At 40.5% G+C, this 24,229-nt stretch overlaps 1 protein-coding gene across 2 annotated transcripts in view; it reads right to left on the bottom strand.

The window, feature by feature from the left end:
- The window catches only part of PRKD1 (protein kinase D1), a 312,437-nt gene that overhangs the window by 115,983 nt on the left and 172,225 nt on the right, over nucleotides 1–24,229 (bottom strand). For both annotated transcript variants that reach the window (XM_065403098.1, XM_065403099.1), the window contains exon 2: nucleotides 22,007–22,145. In XM_065403098.1, the coding sequence (XP_065259170.1) occupies nucleotides 22,007–22,145 (139 nt within the window). The remainder of the gene's footprint in view (nucleotides 1–22,006; nucleotides 22,146–24,229) is intronic.

Below are 24,229 nucleotides of genomic sequence, written 5' to 3'. Positions count from 1 at the left end.
TAGCTGTTATGGCTGTGCAGAAAACCTCAGAAATGTGATCCAAATATAACTGATGCAGAGATATGTATGTGAGTCTGCAGAGATCCTCGAGCAATAGCTCTGAGTGTTGTGTTCTGTTCCATTCATCTCTGTGATAGGTTAAATTAGGTGCCCAGTGATCATGATCATAATTTCTTACTATTTAATTCCTCATGTGAGAAATGAGAGGGAGAATCACAGATCTGCACAATTTACTGTGAGTGATGTTACAAATAGGTGGCATTTAGGAGAAATCACTTTTTTAAGTTCATTCAAGTCAGAGTACAGCCCATGGACATATCAAGGCCCCCACCAAGGGGAGCCAAGCTCAAGGACCCCAGTGGATCTCAGACAGCATGCACAGATTTATATCTCTCAATATATTGTGAGAAATCTTATTTTGACAACTCACAATTGTAGAGCTTATGTTGTGGGTGGAGCTTGGAAGAAAACCACCACCTTTTATTCCTCCCTTAGAGCAGATATTTCTGAATCATATCAGAAGCTGTCAGGACTCCTCCTCCTAGTTTGAGAGCACATTCTGTAAAATCTATTTCCACATCTTCAATAGAGAGGAAGCAGAGTTATGAGATCTTCAGTGCTTTCTCTGAAGCGTTGGAGGCCTGTGTTCTGGGGCTAAAGCCTCAGTCTTTAATTATTATCCATGCTGGGGGCAGAGGGAATCAACACATATGTGTAGTTATGGGTTCACCCCTCCCGACTTAAGGTATTTTTAATCATAACCACTATCAGCCCTCATATGTAAAATCTAGAACTAAGTGAAATTTTTCGTTCACAAATACATTTGCCAAAACATGCTATTTTGGGGCAACTGAAACTATTCACTTATTAGGTTTAAATTCAGTGAATAGTTTTGGCTGATTAAAAATAAAGAAAAAAATTCCAAAAAGTCAAAACAGTTTGTTTCAACATTTTCAAATAAACCATTTTGACATTTTGTTTTGAAATGATTTTGAAACACTGTTTCAAAACAAGGTTTGAAACATTTTGTTCAACCTGAATGAAACTGTTTCAGTGATAAAAACAAAACAAAAAATTCAGTTTGGTTTTAAATGATCTGAATTTATATATATATATGTTTGTTCATTGAACTGAAAAATCAAGTATTTGCTCAGCTCTAGTAAAATCCTTTTCTTTTCCCCTGCTCCATGCAATACTTTTTCTTTTCTATTTTCCCAAGCTTTCAGTATTGCGGTAGTTTCATCAAGTCTTTTTGTAATGTATTTCAGATTACTATACAGTGCTCTGAGCACATTTGTGTGGGAGAGATGAGAGAATTTCAGAAAGATATTATATATCAGGGGGTAGCCGCGTTAGTCTGTATCCACAAAAACAACAAGGAGTCTGGTGGCACCTTAAAGACTAACAGCTTTATTTGGGCATGCATCTGAAGAAGTGGGTTTTTTACCCATGAAAGCTTATGCCCAAATAAATCTGTTAGTCTTTAAGGTGCCACTGGACTCCTTGTTGTTTTAGAAAGATATTATTTATCTGTATTATTGAATGATAACCTATGTTGCTGATGCAGCACATTAAACGTCAGTCCATCTCATTGTCCAGTTAACATCAATAATGCCACCATATCAGAACTATCCTGTTTGCAATGTTGCTCGTTCCTTTAGCTACACATTTTCTACATATTTCTTTAAAATGACAGAAAATATTAGAAAATAGAAGAATAAAAGTCTTGTGTTGTGGTGCATGCAGGAGCAAGGAGCTAAGAGAGGTACATGTGGCCACAAAAGACTTAAGAGCCTTCTCAGGGGAAGTCCACACTATAAAATTAAATCAACTTAAGTTACGTTGACATACAGCCACCACAGTAATTTAATCAGTTTGGCACATTTGCATTAGCTCCTTCTGTCAGCGGTGCGTGTCCTTATCAGGTGCGCTTGCACTGATTTAACTGTCACTGTGGGACATTGTAGAGCACAGGTAGCCGGGGCCCTGCCATCCAGCTCCAGCTCTCAGCCTCAGGTGGCAGGGTTCCAGCTATCCAGGGCTCACAGCCGAAATAATCTGATGTAGCTACTGACACTACACTGTCAGTGACACTGCGTCAACCTAACTACATGGACCTAAGTGCTATGGCTCTCGTAGAGGTGGAGTTATTAAGTCAGGGTAATGGGCGACTTCCATCGGTGGGAGCAACATTGTAGTGTAGACGCTTACAGAGTTAGGTCAACATAAGCTGCCTTACATCGACCTAACTCTGTAGTGTGGAGCAGGCCTCAGTAGTGACCTGGATGTGCTCCAGAAGTCACCTCTAATGAGCTCACTGAGCCTGACAGTATATCATTAACTCTAAAAGTGCCTTCCACAGTGGCACAGGATTTAAGCAGAATATATTTGGTTTCAAAAAGTTTAAACCAAGCTGAAAATCTGTTTGTTTGAACTCTCATTCTACTGCTCTGATATGAACTTCTGGGAATTAGTAAGCAGTCCAAACCCAGAAGCGAGGGAAACAGAGACAATATTAAAAGAGGGAAATCAAAGGAGAACCTGCAGACCGCAAGACCCGTGAACCAAATTCAACTGTAGAAGAGGATGTGACATTCACCTGAAATAGTGTAAGCTGAAGAAATGCAGAGACCACCAGGATGCAGTTCTGCAAATCCAAAATGGATTATACTAATTCAGAATAAGGCACTTTTATTCCAGAATAAAAGCATCCACACATGAAATTAATCAGGAACAGTTAATCAGCAATAGCTATTATGGAATAATTCCCCATGTAGACAAGCCTAACTCTACTAGCTGGTAGCAGCAGTTGTTTGTGGACTAGCCACTAGAAAGGGACTTGACACATCTAGCCAGTGTGTTACACATTCACAACCTTTATATTCTGTCAAAATCCTTTTATGCAACATAGCAAAACAGACAGACACAGGGGTCTGAAATATACTAGTAATTACCATTACTACTTGTTAAACTCTGCAGATTATACAGCGGATGATGTGGGCACATTACATTTCTAATCACATTAAACTTTCCGTATTGCACTGTACATCTTAGATCTAGAACAAACTTGTTAAAATGATAGTATTTGAATACTTCCAATACATTTTTCCTAAAATGGAATTACACGTTTAAGAAATGATAAATAGCTTATTCTAAACCATAACTTTTCCTAGGTGATTTTCTAGAGCTTTTAAAATTATGTAATGTAAGCCCCAGAGTACAAAAAAAGAAAGAATCATATATTTCTATTGCCTTAAACTGTACGGTACATAAATACAATAGTAAGCACAAGGGGAAAATATATTCAATTATTGGTTGTCAAGTCCTTAAAAAGACCTTGCAATGAAGCAAACTGCTATATACATGGGATGACACACAGTGCTGGGATTTGACAACTAATTGCACTGACAAATCCACTTTCTCTGCACTGACTAATATTGATGTGTATGATGATAATTAAGTGCAGTGGATCAGGATAGCTTTGGACATCAGATATCAAGGCCGCAGGGGGAGGTTAACCATAGGCCAGACTGGTGGCATACAACGAAACAATAGCGCTACGCACTATGTCTGCTCAAAAACATTTATCATGTTGTATTTTGAACCTACTGTTCTTTGGAATGCACACTTTTGTTAATATTTTTAATGTAATTTAGAAACAACTAACATTTACTTAGGAAAAACCTATGAATAGGTTATCCAAACAAGTAGCATGGTTCTTTGGCTTTTACCAGTTGGTCAAACTCTAAAGATGTATCTTTTGTTGTCACTCAAACCTGATAGTCAATATGGAGAAAATTACATGTTAAAAAAAATGAATTTGAGCCATAAATATATGTTTTCAGTACATGTCCAAAACATTATTACTTGTAGATGGAGCAAACTACACTAATGACCTTGTGTATTATCCAACCCAGTGATCCTAAATTCTGCAACAATGCCTACACTTTGTGATGCACCAGTGATGAATTTTGGAGCGAACTGAAACTATGTCAACCATATATATGTTAGACAATTACAGCTATTGTTTTATTTTTTATTCTAAGATCAACCCATATTGTTTGAATACTCTTCTAATCATTTTATATTGCTGTAAAAAAAAAAATTCTCAACTGTCCTGTGTGGGCTTCTTCCCCACCCAGGATGGTTCCTCACCATGATATCTGATTATTACTCTGTGATAGCCCCCTCTGCTGGAGCTAGGAGCATGCCATTGATCAGCAGTTTTGCACCCAAGAGAACACAGATCCCAGAAGTTTTTCTCCCTCTATCAGACTGAATCCATAGTACACAGCAAATGAATCCAATGACATACTACTTGTTGTGGTCCTCCTGTCTGCTTGATGGTTAAGCTATTAAACAGTATGGCTGCTTCCTGCAATAACTTCCATCTATGGTCTACCGATGTTGTCAATTGCCCTATTGCTTTCTTGGAGACACAGAATGTGGAAGTACATTTGCTCAAGTATATTTCCATGTGGCTGACAAGTTTGGTCACAGAAGGGAGCAAACAGTGAGCTGTTGTTGGCATGCTATGGTGCCCAGTCCCAGACTTAAGCTTGTAGTCACTACAGGAAGGTGTGTGGGGGAGTGGATTCACTTCTGAAATTCTGATCAAATCTGAGAAGCTCAATAATTAGTTGCATCAGTTGAGAAAATCATGTGATGGTGTTGTGCATGATAGCCCAATTCTTTTCTGGAAATGGGTAATTTTACAGTAGACTCAACTGGCCTGTGTCTTCTCTCGGGTCCAATTGTTAGTCTTGGAGTTATTTGCTCCCATAGTGGGACTTATGGGTCTCAGTGGCTTAGAGCTATTGATCAGGGTTCGTAAGGGGTATCTTTCCAAGTATATTAAGGTATGCAACAGTTATGGGTAGTAACTAGATTTAAAATAGCTGATACCAGTGCCTTATAGAAAACTAAACAAAAAGTGTGGGAGAAGGAGTTGGGGGTGTGTGTGTGGGAACTGGGTCTGATAGCTAGGGAGGAAACTGACTGGCTGGACAAGGAAACTGGGACTAGGAGGTGGGGATACTAATATTGGGCAAGGAAACCGAGACGGAAGATTGGGACTGGGATCCACTGAGGAGAGAGAACTGGGGGAGGGAAGAGAAGGAAGACTATCAGAGGAAGAGCCAAGAGTGAAGGGAACTGGGACTGGCAGGGCAAGGAGATGGGGACTGGGATGAAAAACCAGGAGTGAGAAAGAGACAGAACTGGGACAAGGACAGGTTAGAGGAAATAAGGTAGAAGAGGGAGAGGGGTCACACTTGGGGGAAATGAGCCGGAGAGTCTGTGCCCACCAGAGAACACTCCCCTCTACAGCCTGGAATGGAAACCAAGATTCCTGAGTCCTGCCATTCCTCTGTTGTCAGCAAATATCTATGAAAATGAAACCCACTGGAAAAGCATCCCATCCTCATCTTGTGCTGCTCCACATAGAGGATGACAACCTACTCCTCCTATCAGTTATTCCATTAGCTCAAGTGACAGTGGTTGGTGTGGTAGCTATAGAGGTTCTAACTCTACAGGCGATCTATGTGGGTATCAATATGATGCCATATGATGGAATTTTTGTTCACTTTTTAATAACCTAGGAAAATACACACAAAAATGTTAAGAGAATATTAATAATGTTGCAAAGTCAAGAACTCAGAATTTAGGAAATGCCAGAACTAAGATTGCCTTTGCAACCTTAATTCAGTCCCCTTGTCCATATGCATAGCAATACAGTTGTTAATTAAATGATTGCATAGTACTTTTTCCCTAGGATCACTGCATCATTCACTGCAAACAATGGACCCACTCTGAGGCTGAATCAGGGTTGTGTAGTGAAGGAGGCTGTTGTCTTTAGGACCCCTGCCTCATTTGTTGCAGAAGTTGGAAGGTGTGCAGTGAATGAGGCAGGGGATTGCAGGAAGAAAAGGGATGATTTCACTCCTGGTTATGGGAGCTGGATTCAGCCCTGGAGAACTGGATTCTATCCCTGCCTCTACCACAGAGCTCCTGTGGATGTTGGGCAAGTAACTTAAACCAAACTGTTCACAAATGGTCACTAAATGTGTATCCCTCATCTTCTGTGTGTTCAAGCTTGGGTCTGATTTGCAGAACTGCTGAGCACTCAGAGCTGCAACTGAAAACAATGGGAGCTGTGCTTTGAACACATAAAGTACTATATAACATTAAGTATTCTGAAAAATCAGGTCTTAGGAATCTGAATTTGGGCACCCAAAATCAGTGGATACTTTTGACCTAAATCTCTCTCTACCTCAGCACCCCATCTGTAAAATATGGATAATACTACCCCCTTACCTCACAGAGGTGTTATGAAGATAAATTAATTTAATGTTTGTGAAGGACTTAGATATTATGGTGATGAGCATCATAGAAAAGCCCTTGAGAAAATTAATAATTCTGTCTGCAGCACAGAGTTTGAATAGTGTGCAGTAAATAAGCCCTGGGGCCATGTATTAAACAATGAGGAGAAAACAAAATATTGAAAAGCTGCCCATTACGTGAGCACCATCCATTCTGTGCACTGAATGAGGCAGGAAAAACACAGTATGTGATTGTGTAATTAAAGACTGTATCATAATGCATACACACAAGGGGGCTGAATTAAGATTGCACTAGCAACCTTAATCCTGGCATTTCCTAACTTTTGAGTGTTTGACTTTGCAGCCTTAATAATTTTTTTTTAAAACTTAGTTTGTGTAACAGACTCAAACTCATAGACTTTAATGCCAGATGGGACCATCATGATCTTCTAGTCTGAGCTCCTACATATTGCAGGCCACAGAATCTCACCCACCCACTCCTGCAAGAGGTCCATAACTTCTGGTTGAGTTACTGTAGTCCTCAAATCTTAAATTAAAGGCTTCAAATTGCAGAAAATCCACCATTTACTCTAGTTCAAACCAGCAAGTGACCTATGCCTCATCCTACATAGCAAATGGTGGCATTTTCTAGCCAGTTCAATGGAGACTATGAATTTTCACATCATATTACATTAGCTCAGACAACTAGAAGGCATGGCGTCCATAGATGAGCAGCGTGATATTTGTCACCACTATACTGTCATTAATATTATAAGCACACTGAATATGAATTTTTTCCATTTTCAGGTTCTTGCTCTATAAATCATACTGGCACATTATGTGCATATGGCTGAGTATGATTTAATGTTTCTAACTACTGTGAAGGAGCCTGTTAGGCAGTGTTCTTTCATATGACCTAATATGACAATCAGACATAAAAATGGTACTGAAAGAAAACTCAATTACATTTGCCATCACTAAAGAAAAATTCTCTTGAAGCTTTGCAAAGAACGCTTGATAGACTATGAATCATTTCCCTTTCAAATTGGGGGAGGGGGATAAGGATTTTTTTTTTAATGTCTCACATTTTACTCTCATTATATTAAGAACCCAATACACAATGGTAGCTGTATCTCTCCAAGGGCAGAATTGAGACAATCAAATTGTTTATGGTATATCAACACTGACGTAAGATTTTATATTTTAGGTAAATCACTTTAATACTTTTTTCCATTTCTTTTGATGTGATTATTCTTACAATTTGCCCAGCAGATATATTTTTAACTTTTTAAAAAAAATTAAGTTTTAATGTATTCCCTGTTTGACATAACAAAATTGTAAAACTCCTACAGCTTTCTCCTTTTTTTGATATTATATAAGAACCCTGTAATTTTACATGCCAGAAAAGACAGAGCACCTGAGAATAAATGCCTATTCAAATTTATAGAACAGCATTCAAAGATGCATTATGTTTCTCTAGAGGAACTAAAGGTCAGAATGTATGAGAAGACAAAAATGTTTTTCAAATAAACCTATTGAAATGTTTTTCTGATTACCCATCCTACTGCAAAATTTTCTTAAAATTGTTATCGGTATTCATATGGGACATGTCAAGGTGTAGATATTTCAAACACAAAACTATCTGATAGATTTGAGTATTTGAAAATATAAAATGAGACTTTAGGCAATAAAAAAGTGATATTTTAAATACATTTTTTGTCTCCTGATTATTTGGGTTCCTTTCATCTGTGCTCGGCATTTAGGATATTTAAGCGGTGCATGCAAGTTCACTGAGATGTCATTTTTACATGAAGAAAGAAAAGCACAAATAAGTTAGAGAAGTTCTGTATAGCAACATTCTGAAATTCCCTGAAGGAGTGCTGACAAGTGTGTCAGGCATAAAATGAAGGATAAAGCCCATTTCTCGATAAGAACTAGCTTACAACACAACTCCATTTGTCAAAAATTCCCCTTGCTTTTTGTTAAGAGTGGAATTCACAGATCATCAGGACCCTTTGGCCACCAATGGTTTAAAGATATCTTTTTGGTGGTTTGTTCTGGTACCTATGTAGACCAAGTATATGATAGAGAAGCTGGGGACTTGAGAAACATGGTAGTTTATGTGAAGCTCCTTCTTACAAAGTAGTCTGCAGAATGAAAAAGTTGAACTATTATCCTAGAGTGTTCATCTTCCTTCCCATCTTAGAGCTCTTGGGAGAGTTGAGGAAAGGAGGACAGTTAGACCATCAGAATCCCAAATGTGTGCCAACCAGTGTTTTGAGTTGAAGGAGGTTTCTGGTTTTATACAGTCTGTCTTAGTCTACCACATCGGAATAGTCAAAGAGCCCAAAGGCTATTGCATCATATCTGCCTAAGAAACATAATAAAATGAGAGAAAAGGGGTGATGAGAACAGTAAGAAATATGAGAACAGAAGCGAGGAGAGATTTTTTAAGTTTGATAAATTTATGCCTCACTTAACAGGCCCACCTAGAGCTTGTGAATTATGTGTTTTTGCCCTCAACTCAATCCCACCTCCCACAATGCTGTGCTATAATAAGTGCCAGAAGACCAAGAGATAACAGATTGGGTACACGTTCCATTTATGCCATCTGAAGGAAAAAATGGTGGTTATTCCTGCTTAGATGATTACTAGATTATTCAAAATGAAAAGCAAGTAGACAACAGCCGCAGACCAGAACCTCTTCTGCGGAACTTGAAACTGAATTACAGGCCAACCTTTCTAAAGGTCTCATTAATGGGAACATGGCAGTGGATTGGATAACTACATTTTTAGAAAGTAAAATACAGGCTAGGAATGTAAGGGTGCTGAGAATTCTGCCAGACATTCATTAGTTACATTTATGGAAGAGTTAATGAAAAATATGCTGGGCTTCATGTTCAAAACACTTTACAAACACTGAACCCTATTCTCTCCACTGGAATGCATGCTATAGCCTTTCAGAGGCAGAAAGTGTGACCAATTGTCTGTCTACAGAACTGGATAGCAGAGTCCAGAAAGTGGGTGGAGTTTGCTGAGGAGGGGGCTAGGCAAGGGGTCTTGAGAGATTCACTGATTCGGTGCTTCCCCATGGCACCCCACATAAGTTAGGCTTCTACGGAGCCCTATCATGTACTAAAACTGACATCCCATTACAACAGCCTTCTCCCATCCCAAGAAGAATTGCTCCTCTGATATAGCCACCACTGTGGATGTAGTCACTGCAGAGCTCTATCAAGGGCTGATTCAGCTCTAATTAATTCCCATAAAATTCTTGCAAGATAGGCAGACATTAGGCCCAATTTACAGATGAGAAAACTTAGTCTGTCTCAAGGCCACAGACAGAGTCATCGTGGGCAGAGTCAGGAATAGAAGCCAAGGTTTCCAGATTCCCAGTTCAGCTTTCAAAATACGAGACCACACCACTTTCTGAAAATGAAGAAAAATTCTGATAATACATTATTTGAAAATATAGCATGCGATTTTTAAGGAGATCAATTAGTTCAATCTGTGGTCCACTGACCTTAAATGTTCAAACTTTAGGGCAGATGCGCAAGGTGGGGAAGATAACTTTTCTATACCCATATTGGCCTGCAGACCAGGTCTCCAAGGGGACATGCCCTGATAATGATGTGACACTTATCCTTCTCCCTGTTCCCTAAACTGGATAGGGCCTATGTTGCATTGAGCAGGTACATGTTGCTCCTTACTAGAACAGCAAAAGGTGGCCCAGCTACACATACCCAAGCCTGTTCTGTGGGCCTTGCCAGCAGGATTCACACAGAAGTGGACGCATGAGCCCTCAAACCTGCTCCCTTTTATTTATCTGTCCATCAAGGGCAGAATTTGAAAATAGCAAATAAAACTGAAAATATTTTCAGCCTCTGAAAAACTAAAGCATTAAACATGTAAATGAAAAAAAGCCTCCTTTTTAATATCAATAGTGCCTCACAACCTGTCATGGCCCACAACCTTGTAAACTGGAGGGAAGGGGAAGGGGAAAGGAAGGGAGAGAAAGTATAGACAGTCCATCATCCTATGGAGAAGCCTATGATAGACTCCTCTCCTCCCCGATCCCTCCAAAAACGCTCAGAACTGCTGAAAGCATTTTAACGCGTGTTTTCTTTACTAGTTGCATTTATCTAATAAGATAACTTTTTACATCCATTGTATGAAATAGTTATCCCCATCAGAGTTGTTTACATGTTTTCAAGCCAAGTCCTAATTTAAATTGTAATTATTAAGGTTGTGTGGAAAATACTAAACTGCCACAGAGATAAAAGCTACAAAACAAAAAGCCTGAAGCAAAATTTAATTACTAATAACCAATATGCATACCGGGTTAAGCCATTTATTGATTTTCAAATTTTGTTGCCATTTAATCTGTTCCTGATAAATCTTTGAAAGACTGGCCTTTATTCAGATTCAGGAGCCAATTAATGGTTGGCACCATTTGCATGTTACAATAGTTTTCCACCATCAGGTGGAAAATCAGAACCCAGCCAGTTGCGACTGAGGTCATTTTGCCATTGTTTTCAAGACAGGAGAATCAGGCACCCTATGCTGACCGTCAGACATGAATGGTGAAAATGGGTATGAACTATACATTGGGGGTGTTAAGCATTTGCTTAACACCCCCAACACTCTAACTCTGCTCTCTCTAAAGCGAGGCCAGCATTGAGCTGTTAAAAATACCTCCAGGCACTACAACAACATAAATGTTTAATAATAATAATAATAATAATAAATAGAGACTGTTATATCCTTGGGGGCAACAGTTTTAGGAAGAAATCACTGGAGACACAGAGAGCTGTAAACCTTGTAGCAGCCATTTATTTCCACACTCAGGACTAACCAACAGCCAGCCAAAGCTGGCTGGGCTATCCCCTAATAAGCTAACTCAGTTGCCATAGCAACACAAAGTTCTATTACCACGACAACCAAATACACAACATATCCCTCCCCCCTTAATAAGAATGTCCCCTAAATAAAACGAACACTAAACTAGAGAAGGAGGGTAGACTGCCTCCATTCCTGGCTAAACGCCGGGGATTATTTTGCCCGTAACCGTGATTTCGCCCTAGCTAAAGATCCAGCCGACGAGGAGGTCTTCTGTCTCTAGGTGGATTACGGTGAACTTCTGGTGTTGTTGCACCCGAAAGTGTCTTGGGCGTGGGCCTGACAATGGGCTCAGGGTTCGTAGGGCGAATGGGTGAGGATGGGGTATCAGCTTGTGCCGGGCAGAGGGGTATCTCTGCCGCTGGCAGTAATGGAGGGGAAAAGTCAGGAACAGGTGACTCTCGATTCGGTGTCTCGCCAGAGGTGGTGAAGTCAGGCAACTCAACTGAAGATGTGTCCTGAGGACTGGTATGACCTGGCAGCAACTGATCTACATGTCGCCGCCAGATGAGATCCTCTGCAGTCCGGACTGTGTAGGAAACAGGTCCCGTTTGAGCGATGACAGTGGCAGGGACCCATTTAGATCCAGAAGCATAATTCCGAGCCAAAACCGGCTGTCCTAGGCTAAAGGTTCGGTCTTTTGCTCTAGGTGCACGCCTGATGACTTGATCTTGCTGCTGATGTTGCACAATTTGTCGGGGTTCAGAAGGTTTCAGCAGATCAAAGCAAGTGTGCAGCTGTCGTCCCATCATTAGAAAGGCCGGGGATGCCTTGATTGTAGCATGAGGTGTGTTTCAGTAGGATAGTAAGAAGGTGTCCAGATGCTTTTGAATGGATAATTGTCCCCTTGACGATTTCAAAGCTTGTTTCATTGTCTACACAAATCTTTCAGGGAATCCATTGGTGGATGGATGATATGGTGCTGAAGTGATGTGGTGTATCCCATTTGCCTTCATAAACTTTTGAAACTCCTGAGAGACGAACTGCGGTCCGTTGTCACTCAGAAGTTGTTCTGGCAGACCAAAACGACTAAAGAGTCCTCGTAGTTTTTGGATAGTACTCTCTGCAGTAGTGGACTGCATTATAGAGACTTCTGGCCATTTAGAATGGGCATCTACCACCACCGAGAACATGCTTCCTTCAAGGGGGCCAGCGAAGTCAACGTGAATACGTTGCCATGGGTTTTCAGGCCAGCCCATGGATGTAGGGGTGCCCACTGGGGTGCATTCCTCACACCCTGACATGACATACAAGCTCTTGCCTTCTCTTCAATAGCACTGTCCAATCCAGGCCACCAAAAATAGCTTAATGCAATTTCCTTCATGCGCACTATTCCACAGTGACCGGAATGGAGCTGTTCTAACATCTGTGATCTCAGTGGTGGTGGGATAATGACACGTCTCCTCCACAACAAACAACCAGATTGGATTGATAACTCCGTTCTCCTGGATATGTAGGTAACAAGGTCGGGTGAGACCAGAGAGGTTCGTCGAGATGTTCCATTCAAATAGGTTTGCCGTCCAACAACGGGGCTACCCAGTATTCATGTGAGCCCACTGCCAAGGACAAAACGTGGAGTGGCTCTTCTGCTTGTGAGGAGGTATCCCCTTGGGCATCCTGGGTCTGCTCTAGGGAATGCAGATTTCCCTTTTTGGTCAGCCAGACCACAGGCCTCTTTTTCTTTTGTTTACAGGCACACGCAATGTGTCCCTTTTTGCCACAGTGTCGACACACCAGGTCCTTACACCAGCATTCTGATGCAGGGTGACCCGGCTTACCACCGCGGTAACATTCCTGACACCCCACAGTTTTGTGGGTAGGTTCTTGTGACACCTTATGCACCCTAGGGGATGCACCGATGGATTGTGCCTCCTTTGTAGCCAGTTCCATGGAGACAGCAATATCAAAGGCCTTCTGTAAGGTAAGCTGAGCCTCTGACAATAGGCGCTTCCGTATAGCTTCACTGTGCAGGCCACTCACTAACCTGTCACGTAGGGCATCATTTAACATCTCCTTAAATTCACAGTGTTCTGCAAGCTTTCTCAAAGTTGCTACAAATTGTACAACTGTTTCGTCATCTTTCTGGTCTCTTTTGTGGAACCTATATCTTTCAACAATTACCAGTGGTTTTGGAGAAAAATGGGACCCCAGAATTTCCACAATGTCACTGTAAGATTTAGTCTCTGCCTTAACAGGATGCAGTAAGCTGCGTAGCAGGGAGTAGGTCTTAGCCCCTACAACATTTAAGAATATTGGCAACTTCTTCTCTTCTGTAACGTCATTTGCAATAACAAAAAGCTCAAAACGCTCAGTATATACATGCCATTGCACTATAGTCTCCTCAAAAGGTTCCAGTGGCCCTGGAAGTGTAGCCATGATTTGAGTTTCAGTTTGCACAGTCAGTGCAAACAAGCCAGTTCTCACCCCCTTCCAGCAGCAAACAAGGTTTGTTTGTTTGTTTTTTTGTACCTTAACTTCTACTTCCTTCTGTTGCTGGGGCAGCACATATACCCCATCCTCGTCGCCACGCTGTTATATCCTTGGGGGCAACAGTTTTAGGAAGAAATCACTGGAGACACAGAGAGCTGTAAACCTTGTAGCAGCCATTTATTTCCACACTCAGGACTAACCAACAGCCAGCCAAAGGCTGGGCTATCCCCTAATAATCTAACTCAGTTGCCATAGCAACACAAAGTTCTATTACCATGACAACCAAATACACAACAGAGACCTCAAACAGATTGGGCCTCAGAATGCAAGGCACTGTAAAACAATATAGAAATGCAGGTATAGTAGGAAGAGAACCTGAGACATAAGCTCTTGTATTAAAGGCCTGGTATGAGGTCTGAGGCCTGAACTAAAGTAATGGTCAAGCCTTGCTAATATAAAGCAAAAGTTAGCAAGAGACAGGCTGTGAGCTCACAGAACCTGGCAAGAACAGGGCTGATACTGCAAAAACACACACATTCCTAAGAAAGGCTAGGCACAGGACACTCACGCAAACACATTCCAGAAAGATGGTACCAGAACACCCCATACAAAGTATGGTACAAACACCTCCCATCCTCAAAGATAATGAGAACACATTGACCTCTCCTAAAGATAAGGTCAGGATAATCGTGTGATGGATAGAGATGTTTTGATCAAACCAACACATACAAGGTAATGGGTGGTAACAACCCATGTCAGGGGGCAATACGTAACTTGTTTGTATTAGGGTATAAAATGAAGTCTCAGAGGGAGTGTCTTTGGCGGGCCTAGGAGATAATGGAAATTAACTAAGCTAGTCCATTCCATCAGGCATACATGTGTTAGTGTACCTGTAACCATTAAACCAGGACATAGGACCGTGCTTCATTGACAATAAACCTGACCAAATTCCTTCGGGGGAGGGGGGGAGAGAGAGAGAGAGAGAGAGAGAAAAGTGATTGTTGATTTATATTTTCACACATTATGATGCCAACCTGGCTATGGAGACTGTTGGGTGTAGTGGTAATGATCCAAAAGGCAAAAGGATTGTCGGATACCAAGAAGATAAATCAGACACATCCCATGGCCAGAAACCTATGGACGCAGATTCCAAGCAACTCTACTGCGCTGGATACTGCGAACCAAACCTGTCCGGCCAGAATGGTTTTAAAATTGGTGTGTGAAACAGAAGGGAAATGAGAAGCGGAACACATCCTCAGAGAATCACCTGTGGCCATACAGATGGCCTGGGCATGAGTATTGGAGTCATAACCCAGGCACAGCATATTCCCACAAAACAATTAATTAAACCAAACGATGAATTGAAAAAGAACTGACTTTAACCAAAGAGACACAGAGACAGTATAATTGTTGTTGGAAGGAAGATAAGGAGGTTAACTGTGAACAATGTATTACCCAATGTATCCCCTAATACCAGTTCTAGTACTATACTTGAGAGGCATCCATTGACCATGAATCCACACAGATTAAGGAACAAAAAACAGAAACACCATAAAAGACACAAGTCTTATTAACCACACAACAAATAATGAATCATCACTTGGAATATCCCTAGTAGGAGATAACGTGGCTCTACCATATAACATTCAATCATACCCAAAGGAAAGAGCAGAGGTATTGATTGGTTCAGAGTCGGTTACACAGTAATTGGTTATATCAAAGGAATTGTTAAAACATATGGGTTACGGTCAAATAGAATCACCTTTGTTAACCTGGAGGATAGGTGGAGTGCCTCCATTTATATAAAGAAAATTTAGCTAGAAGATAAGGGTATATACCCAGGAACTTGGACCATGGCCTCAGACATTAGGAAATGCATTTATCATGTACAGGTACGTGAAGGAGCCTGTCCAACTCAGACACCCACCTTACCCCCAACCACTCACGTCACTACTGACACTATCTCGTCAATGGAATGTCCAAACCTACAACCTTGACCCGCATCAGGACTCTTCCTGAACCCTACCACAGAATATGTGGTAGAGAATGTGGGATGGATATATATGCCAATAAAACTAAATTTTGCTAACATGACCATGCCAATACAACGTCCTCAACAATACAAAATTGGTTCAATTCAGAAATTGAAATGCAATTGCGATTTTGGAAGGGTTTTCAAAATCCCTTACTAAAACAGCAAAGGAGAAAGAAGAGAGGTCTTATGGGCACCGTATTGGGAGGCTCAGGTCTTGGCATGTCCATATAGAATTCAGCAGATATCAAAAATCTCAATCTAAAAATAAACAGCATCGTTAATAGGATAGATAAGGCAGTCAAAACAGGAGGAGGCATTAGCAGTCTATTGCTGGATCCACATGCAATTACCATTGACAACATACATTCAACTGCTCCAGGGTTCAGTCACCTGAATTCTACTATTTTGTCAATTATTAACAGCATGGAAAAGAATGATGTTTCACTGGCAGTTGTCTGTGTGGCCTCTGTGACAGAGTAATTGAAATGATCAAACAAAGTTTATTACAATTACAAAATTGGCCATGAGTACGAGACCACACAGCCATTTTAAAACAAATACAGTAGCAAGGAATAAATAATATTGCTCCTGTATTTCTGCAATTTGGTAAATTTGATAAGGTTTCAAGTTTAGATCATGATGACAGCAAAAGTCTTCACATCATGACGGCCATCCTAAGGTGGATGCAAGATCCAGTCAAGGTGTACTATGCCAACAGCGTGGGAACTTTGGTAAATAATATTTATGTACAGCATTATCCCACTGTGCTCCTAGTAACTGAAACTGGCTTAGAAATTAATCAGGCTTGTTGCACAAAACATAATGGTTGGTGGCTGTGTGAATGCTATGCTACAATTGATACCAATAACACAAAAAGAGGCTGGGCTCGTTTGGTACAAAAAGAATTAGCCAATCAGATGGTATGAATACAAGATGTGGTATGTGCTCTGGGATATTCCAATTTTTCCATACACGGAACAATTTGTCCTGGAATCAATACGGGATTTTGTGTGTAAGTCACTAGCACAATTCAAATCGGAACCTATGCCTTTTGGCCAACAAGTAGTGTCAGGACTGCCACTGAAATTATTACTCACCCTGGAAACCTACAAGATTTATTAATTGAATTGTTTCCCCCAGTGGAGTAATTACAATTGGACATACATGATTTAGCAGCAAGAACCAAGGAAGCCTTAATACCCATAGCTCATCTTTCCAACAACAAATAGAAGAAGTAGAAAGTGTGCAAAGAGAGGTGTAAACTCCTTGATGGGAAATTCCAAAGGATGTTACTCTACATCCAATAGTCAGGACACTTAGAGTAATATTGATGGAAATACAAGCCATAACAGTAATTGCTCTGATGGGAATGTGTTGCTACATGCAACATCAAACCAAAAAAGCCAAATTACAGCTACACATAGGCATTATCTACACATACACACACACACACACACTGATATATATATATATCAACTATCCATATATTACCATTTATCTGAAGTTATATAGGAAATATATCTGGTATTCATCTATTCAAGGATCATGTAACCCCATATATATATACCTATACTACTCTATAAGATATAAGCACAATACACTTATAAACCTGACCAAAGCCCTTCTCATTGATCACAAATGAAATAAATATAAAGGCCTCCTCATGCCACCCAAAAGTTATCAAAGAACAACTCTAGACCCCACAGATCAGTTATGGTCCCGGGCCTAACATTCCTAGGTCCACTGAAAACAATTGGAAAATGAAATCTGTCCATCAGTCATACAAGGGAATGTGCAGACTACGGGACAGATGGGGCATGAATGTATGGATGGTAAAGTAAGGTGACCACATAATAGTGTTTAGCCTACTGGGTCATCTTCAGTCAACGCATTATGCTTTTCTAGGACAATGGGTAAACATCCTCCCCATAAAAAAGACAAAAAGTGGGGGAATGTAGTAGGAAGAGAGCCTGAGACATAAGCCCTTGTACCAAAGGCCTGGTATGAGGCCTGACCTAAAGTTGTATGAGAACACACTGACCCCTCCTAAAGATAAGGTCAGGATAATCGTGTGATGGATAGAGATGTTTTGATCAACCAACATGTACAAGGTAATAGGTGGTAACAACCCACATCAGGGGGCAATACATAACTTATTTGTATCGGGGTATAAAATGAAGTCTCAGAGGGAGTGACTTTGGCTGGCCTAGGGGGATTATGGAAAGTCCCACCATTAACTGAGCTACTCATTCCAACGGGCATACATGTGTTAGTGTATGGTCCCATTGAGCCAGGACATTGGGACCATGCTTCGTTGACAATAAACCTGACTAAGTGCCTTCGCTACGAACTGAGTTTGTGGTTATTGGGCAGTTCGATCAAGGTCTACTGCGCCAACTATCTGCGCAGAGCTGGGACAGCACACAGAGAACACACACAAGCAGCCAACATATAACAACAGCAGGGTATATTAATTTACATAAATTATGTATTTAAAAAAACAAAGATCTCATCTCTCACTTCTCATGCAATATCACATTGCAGATGCCAGAGTGGCTGTGGGTTTTGCATCTGCACATTCATTTGAGATCTGGCTGTTTTCACAGTCCAGTCTATCAGAGCATAAGAATGCAAAACTTCTTCACTGGCCTACTAAGAGATTCTAAACATTCTCAATTTTCTATTTTAATTTTGTTTCCAATCAGGATACACTGTGCAGTTACACTGTTCAATGCATTCCTGCACTTGTAAAGGGGAAACATTCAATTATGTAAATTACCTAGAATTCGTATGAGACTAACAAATGTAATTAACTGAGATCAATCACAGTGCTGATGCTGGTCATAAACAAAACTAGATAAAACCATAAAGCTGATCAATACTGTCAGAAACTATAGAGCAGAGTCAGGAGTGGCACCAGGGTTTTTGGCGCCCTAGGCGGGGGTCCTTCCGCGCTCCCGGTCGTCGTCGGCAATTCTGTGGCGGGGGGGTCCTTCTGCACTCCCGGTCTTCGGGGCACTTCGGTGGCGGGTCCCGGAGCGAGTGAAGGACCCGCCGCAGAACTGCCGCCGAAGCCCCGGAGCGCGGAAGGACCTCCCCGCCGCCGAATTGCCGCCCCCCCAAATCCTGGCGCCCTAGGCGACCGCCTAGGTCGCCTACATGGAAGCGCCGGCCCTGAGCAGAGTTTCTGGGGAGGGGATGGGGTATATAATAGGGCACTACAGGGGTTTTGCTTAACTGAAATTTTTGTTTAGTTGGACAGAGAAGAGGACATCTCTATGTGACATCAGCTGTCAGACTCAAAATCCCAGGCCTTGGACCAGAGAAATCTCAATAAATGAGGTGTGTGGCAAGCTGGGAAACAGAAAAAGAGAGTCTGACCAACCCTAGGTGCTGTTTACTTTCATACAAAAAGCCTGCTGCTGATTTAACCAATATAACTAGTGTAAATATTGTGGAGTTATTTATATTTGCACACTCTCACGGACAGACATTAGGTTTCACCAGTGATGTAAGGGCATGAATGCCTTAGTACTTAAATTTTTCCAGTAGTACAGTTCTCCTTTACTGCCTTAAAGCACTATATCAGGTGTTACTTTTGAAGATTTAAACAGCTGGTTTTCTAATTTTGGCAAACTGAAAAGCATTTTATGTGGTCTGCATTTCAAAAGAGAATAAGCTACACACCAAATAAAAGACTAAGTGCTGGATTGACTGTAGCATTATTACTGATTTACTGAACTGTAGTGATTACATACTGTAGCAAATATGGCACAGAAAATAGGGAAGTTGGCATCTTTTCAAAATGAGTAATCTGCTTCCTGATATGGAAAATATGAATGCCCTCTTGCTGACTTACAGGAATGCTTTGGATCTTGACTTCTTTAGTGTAGCCTTCATCTTTGCCTTCTTGAGCAAAGGGTATTGTAAACAGACCTTCTCTCATGCAACAGCCTTATGGGAATGCTATGGTAAAGAGAACAACTGGGTTTTGATGATTATGAACTTATCCTTTCATTCTTCTTGCCAGTATTTCCCAGGACTCAAACTCTGGCTCTCTCCATGTTATCCCTCAATGATTTTTGCTGTGGCTTCAGTTACTACCTGTATGTTGATGCCTCTAACTTCTCTCTCCTCACCCATGACCTTTCCCAAGCATTTAGATGGTTACTCCAGGTGTGTCTCCAGCACTCTACCTGGATGTCCCATGAAAAAGCTAAGCTCCTCATCTCCCTCCCCATCACATTTCCCTTAAAAGTTCCAGCATCCTCCTTGGTTTCCACCCTTTCAAACTTAACATATTTTTTATTTCCCTCTCTCATTTATTCCCACATTTAGGCTGTTACCAAATCCTATCTACATCTCTAAAATTTTCTATTTTTTCTCCATCCTCATCACCAAAATTCTGCTCATGTCTCACTTTTTCTACTGCAACTCACTATTTTCTGGCCTCCTTAACAACTGAAGATGCTTCTTAAGTCCATGCTCTCATCTCACCACTCCATTCATACTGCTCCCCTCATATCCCTACCTATGCACATCCCACCTCCATGTTAGGGCTTATGTTTCTTGTCCATTTTGACCTTCCTCTTTGCTCTGACACTACCTTGTGCCTACCTATTCCTTTAGCTTCCTTCTTTCCCTATTGCCTCCATGACTTCTTCCACACTATCCCCTTATATCTATAACAACATCACTACCCCAGTGGAGCAAATATTCAGCATCTCCTTTTTCCACATTCCGCCTCAAAATATAATTCTATGTAGTATATATAATCCACTATAACAGACTTATTCTACCATCTGCAAAAGTGCTACTATTAATTCATTTTTAAGACACTATAATACTGTATGTGATAATTCTATCTCTTGGTCAGCCAGAAATTTGTGTCTCTGATCTGTTCTCTTAGGTTGGAACCTCCTCGGAGAAGGGACTATGGCTTCCATTATCTTCTATCTCTCCTCTGATTTGAACCCCACTCCTTACTTTACCCTGTCTTCAGTGGAATGGGAAGCGAGATGTTGATGTGAGGAACTCTCCGTTGCCTACCTAATATTTTTGTATGTAGGAGGACAGAGAATAGACAGCTGATCAAAGGCACTGAACAAGCACATCTTTCATATATCTGGTTTTGTTTATGTTTTCCTAGATATTGTTTTTCTGCTTTCCATTTAAAACCCGCTGTGGCTTTTGTTTGTAACTAACAATTACTAGACTTAATATTGATATATTCTCTGTCCATCAGCAAAGAAATGCTATCGGACTGGTTTTCTCAGTCTCATAACCTCAGGATAAGTGAGTGTTTGTGCAACACCCACTTTATAGGTTTTGAAGCATTACCTGAAAATAAAGAGGAGTAGGAATCAGGGCTTGCAGGAACAATTTCTGCGTAGCAAGCAGGAATAAGAATCCAAGAAAGCAAGTGCATATGTTGAGACAATTAGGAGATGGAACAAAGAAAGGTGCATATTTATTTATTTAAATTTATAATATCTGTAGGCATGCATGCTTGCCTTTTCTTAATAATTTAAGAATATCAGAATTTATAAAATTCACTAGCTGTACAACATGACTCATTTTTCATGATGGTTTTAAACCTCAGCCTTCCTTTCCCTACCATTTTGTTTGCTAGTTATCTTCATTTTCTGTCCCTGCCTAATTTACATTTCAAGTTCTTCGAGGTTGGGTCTATACTGTTTTAAAATCCATATAACGCCAAACAAAAGTATAGTCCTACATAAACCTGTATTACTGATAAATAATAATAATAATGGTTTGTGCCATTGGTGTATATTTGATCAACTAAAACATTAAACAATTGCTACCTGATGCCTGTTATTATATACATCTCATTTTAAGCTACTTTTGATGTAAATGCATGCTATATTTCAAGTATTTTTATCTTATTTGCTATGTTTTGGTTTTACCCTATTCCACAGAAGACATTTATCCTCCCACATCAGCATTTTTCCTTAATGTATACTGTGTATTATTACTCTTTACCTATGTTGGAGATAATTTCATCCTTTATTTTTAACATTAAGTTGCCGCTTTATTAAAAATTATGGCAAAATCAGGCTATCAGAGAACATGCAGTATGACAGGGGGAAAAGGCATACCATGAAAAATTCATTAAGGGCTAATTTCTGTCCTCAGTTATATGTGCACAACTCCAAACTGTTGCACACATATATTTGACGGCAGATTTTGGCTAAGCATTTAATCCATAAAACAATCTAAGATACCTAACCAACAACAAAATATTGTAGGTATTCATAATTACAAAACATGATAACAATCCTCAAGAAAACATACACTTTACCTGACAAGACAACCTCAATTAGGTCTCCTTCTTGGATATCAGTAGCTGACTTCACCAGCTGGAGAATGTTTTCAGAGGTAGGATCATGGCGAAAAAGTAGAATTTTATCATACATTCCATAGAAACCACATTCAGGAAACTGCAAATACACAATCATGAATATTTATTATTATAATATAAAATACAGATGTGTAAAATATAATTAACACAACTAACACTTATTTTTGATAATGGACCTGTCCTCAGATTTACATATGACAAAGCTACACATTTACATAGATGCGTTTTTTTAGCTGATGGACCATTTCTTATCCAACAGCTATCCAAGTATGAGGCTTATTACCCATATCAGTACAATGTGTGTGTAATAAATACTTCTGTAGTTAGATTATTTTCAGGCTCTGGAGCTGTGTCCCCCGCACCCCCCCATGTAGGCTCTTTTATGCTTCCTTCCCTTGCAACGACTGCTACAGAACTTTCTTACAGATTTCCAGCCTACCCTTAATGCTATTGCTAATACCACTATTTAGATGAAGTGGAAAAAGATGCCCCTGGAGTTCAACTCAAGTCACCTCCATGATATTTCTCATCTCAATGTAAATGGGAATCCTGAAATATTCTAAAACCAGAGCCCTTTGCGTATCAGTGCCATGAGTTTCAGCATTATAGAGCCATACCTTTCTCATTCCATATATTGTTTCCTTTAGAAACCTCAAATTAATATCATCCAGTCCTGAGGCTGTCCCACAGCAAAGCTCTGGGGAGGACGACAGATGGGGGCAAACTCCATACGGTTTACCATGTGGAATTTTCTTGGAACCATCCCTTCTGATTGGAGGGGTATGAGGGTTGCACTCCATTCTGTCCATCCCACTACTTTTATTCCATTCTAGGCATGAGGGTAGGTACTTTGCCCTCCTTTCAATTCAGGATGGGGCTTCATTCAAATCTCATTGGAAGAGGCTACCTGGGAGAGAGGCTGAATCAGCATATCTCCAAGCCAGCCTCACCCACTTGTTCAAAAATAAGAGCTCAATTTTTCTGGCAGCAACAGATGGCTACTCTCCTCCTGGAGAGTGAGAGTTTGCAGTGCTGTACTGCACCTCTAAGAAGAGTTTCTGCCACTGGAGGTCTTGGGAAATGATGGCCCTTTACATTCTTCTTAGTATAGCCTCCTGTTACTGCAATCCATAGAGGAGTGTCAAGGTGAGTAAATCCAAAGTCACACCTGGTACCTGACATTCATTTTTTAATACATATTTTATCTTTGGTCTGTGCATATCTGTGTCTACACCCTAGACCAAAGTCTGCCCCTCAGTTGCACCCAAGAAAGCATATTACCTTCAAAAGGCTTAAATGAATGCAAAATTCAACTTCATGGGTTAAATTCAACACTTGGCAATGCCAGTGTAAATCTGGAGTCACTTCGCTGAAGTATTTGGAATGATTCAGGATCTACACATGCATAAATAATTTGGCCCCATTTTTCTATATCTGCATCTTTGACTTGCTCTATTTCCAATGGCCTGAATAAAATAATAAAAAGGCAGGTTTTTGAGGATCACAAATAGAACAATATAAAAGCATCGCCTACAATTTTATTTTCAGGGCAGGGAGGGTGACAGGTTCTATGTCTATCTAGATATCAGAATAATAATTTCCAGGTCTTAATTTTAATATTTTAAAATAAAAACAACCTACCTGCCCAACTCTAACTCCTACTTGATTCTGGGATCCAAAGCTGCCTCCTATTACCTCATAGGAAATGCCATCTCCTGCTGGAGTAATGTCAGTGTTTCAAACACTTTAGATAATTTAAGTTAGTCATTATTTGAAAGTTCTCCTAAGAAAATACTAGGCACTAGGTGTTGATCCTACATCTTAATACGTGAATGGCAAAGTTCACGAGTTCAATAGTGCAGCATCATATCTTATGTACAAAGATAAGGACAGTAAGGAACATTTCCTGAAAAGTGCTTAACAGATCATATACATAACTAAGGACTTGTCTTCACTACTGCACTACATTGGCGCTGCTGCATCAATGCAGCTGCGCCGATGTAGCGTGTCTGGTGAAGACACAGTATGTCAATAGGAGAGCGCTCTCCCATCAATGTAATTACTCTTCTCAATGAGAGGGGGAAGCTATGTCAGCAGGAAAGCGTCTCTTGCCGACATAGCACATTGTAGACACTGCTTTAAGTCGATGTAAGTTACATCGTG

This window comes from Emys orbicularis, chromosome 4, assembly GCF_028017835.1.
Source record: "Emys orbicularis isolate rEmyOrb1 chromosome 4, rEmyOrb1.hap1, whole genome shotgun sequence".
Lineage (NCBI taxonomy): Eukaryota > Metazoa > Chordata > Testudines > Emydidae > Emys > Emys orbicularis.
Note: the sequence above shows the minus strand (reverse complement) of the source record. Positions and strands in the feature narration are given on the sequence as shown.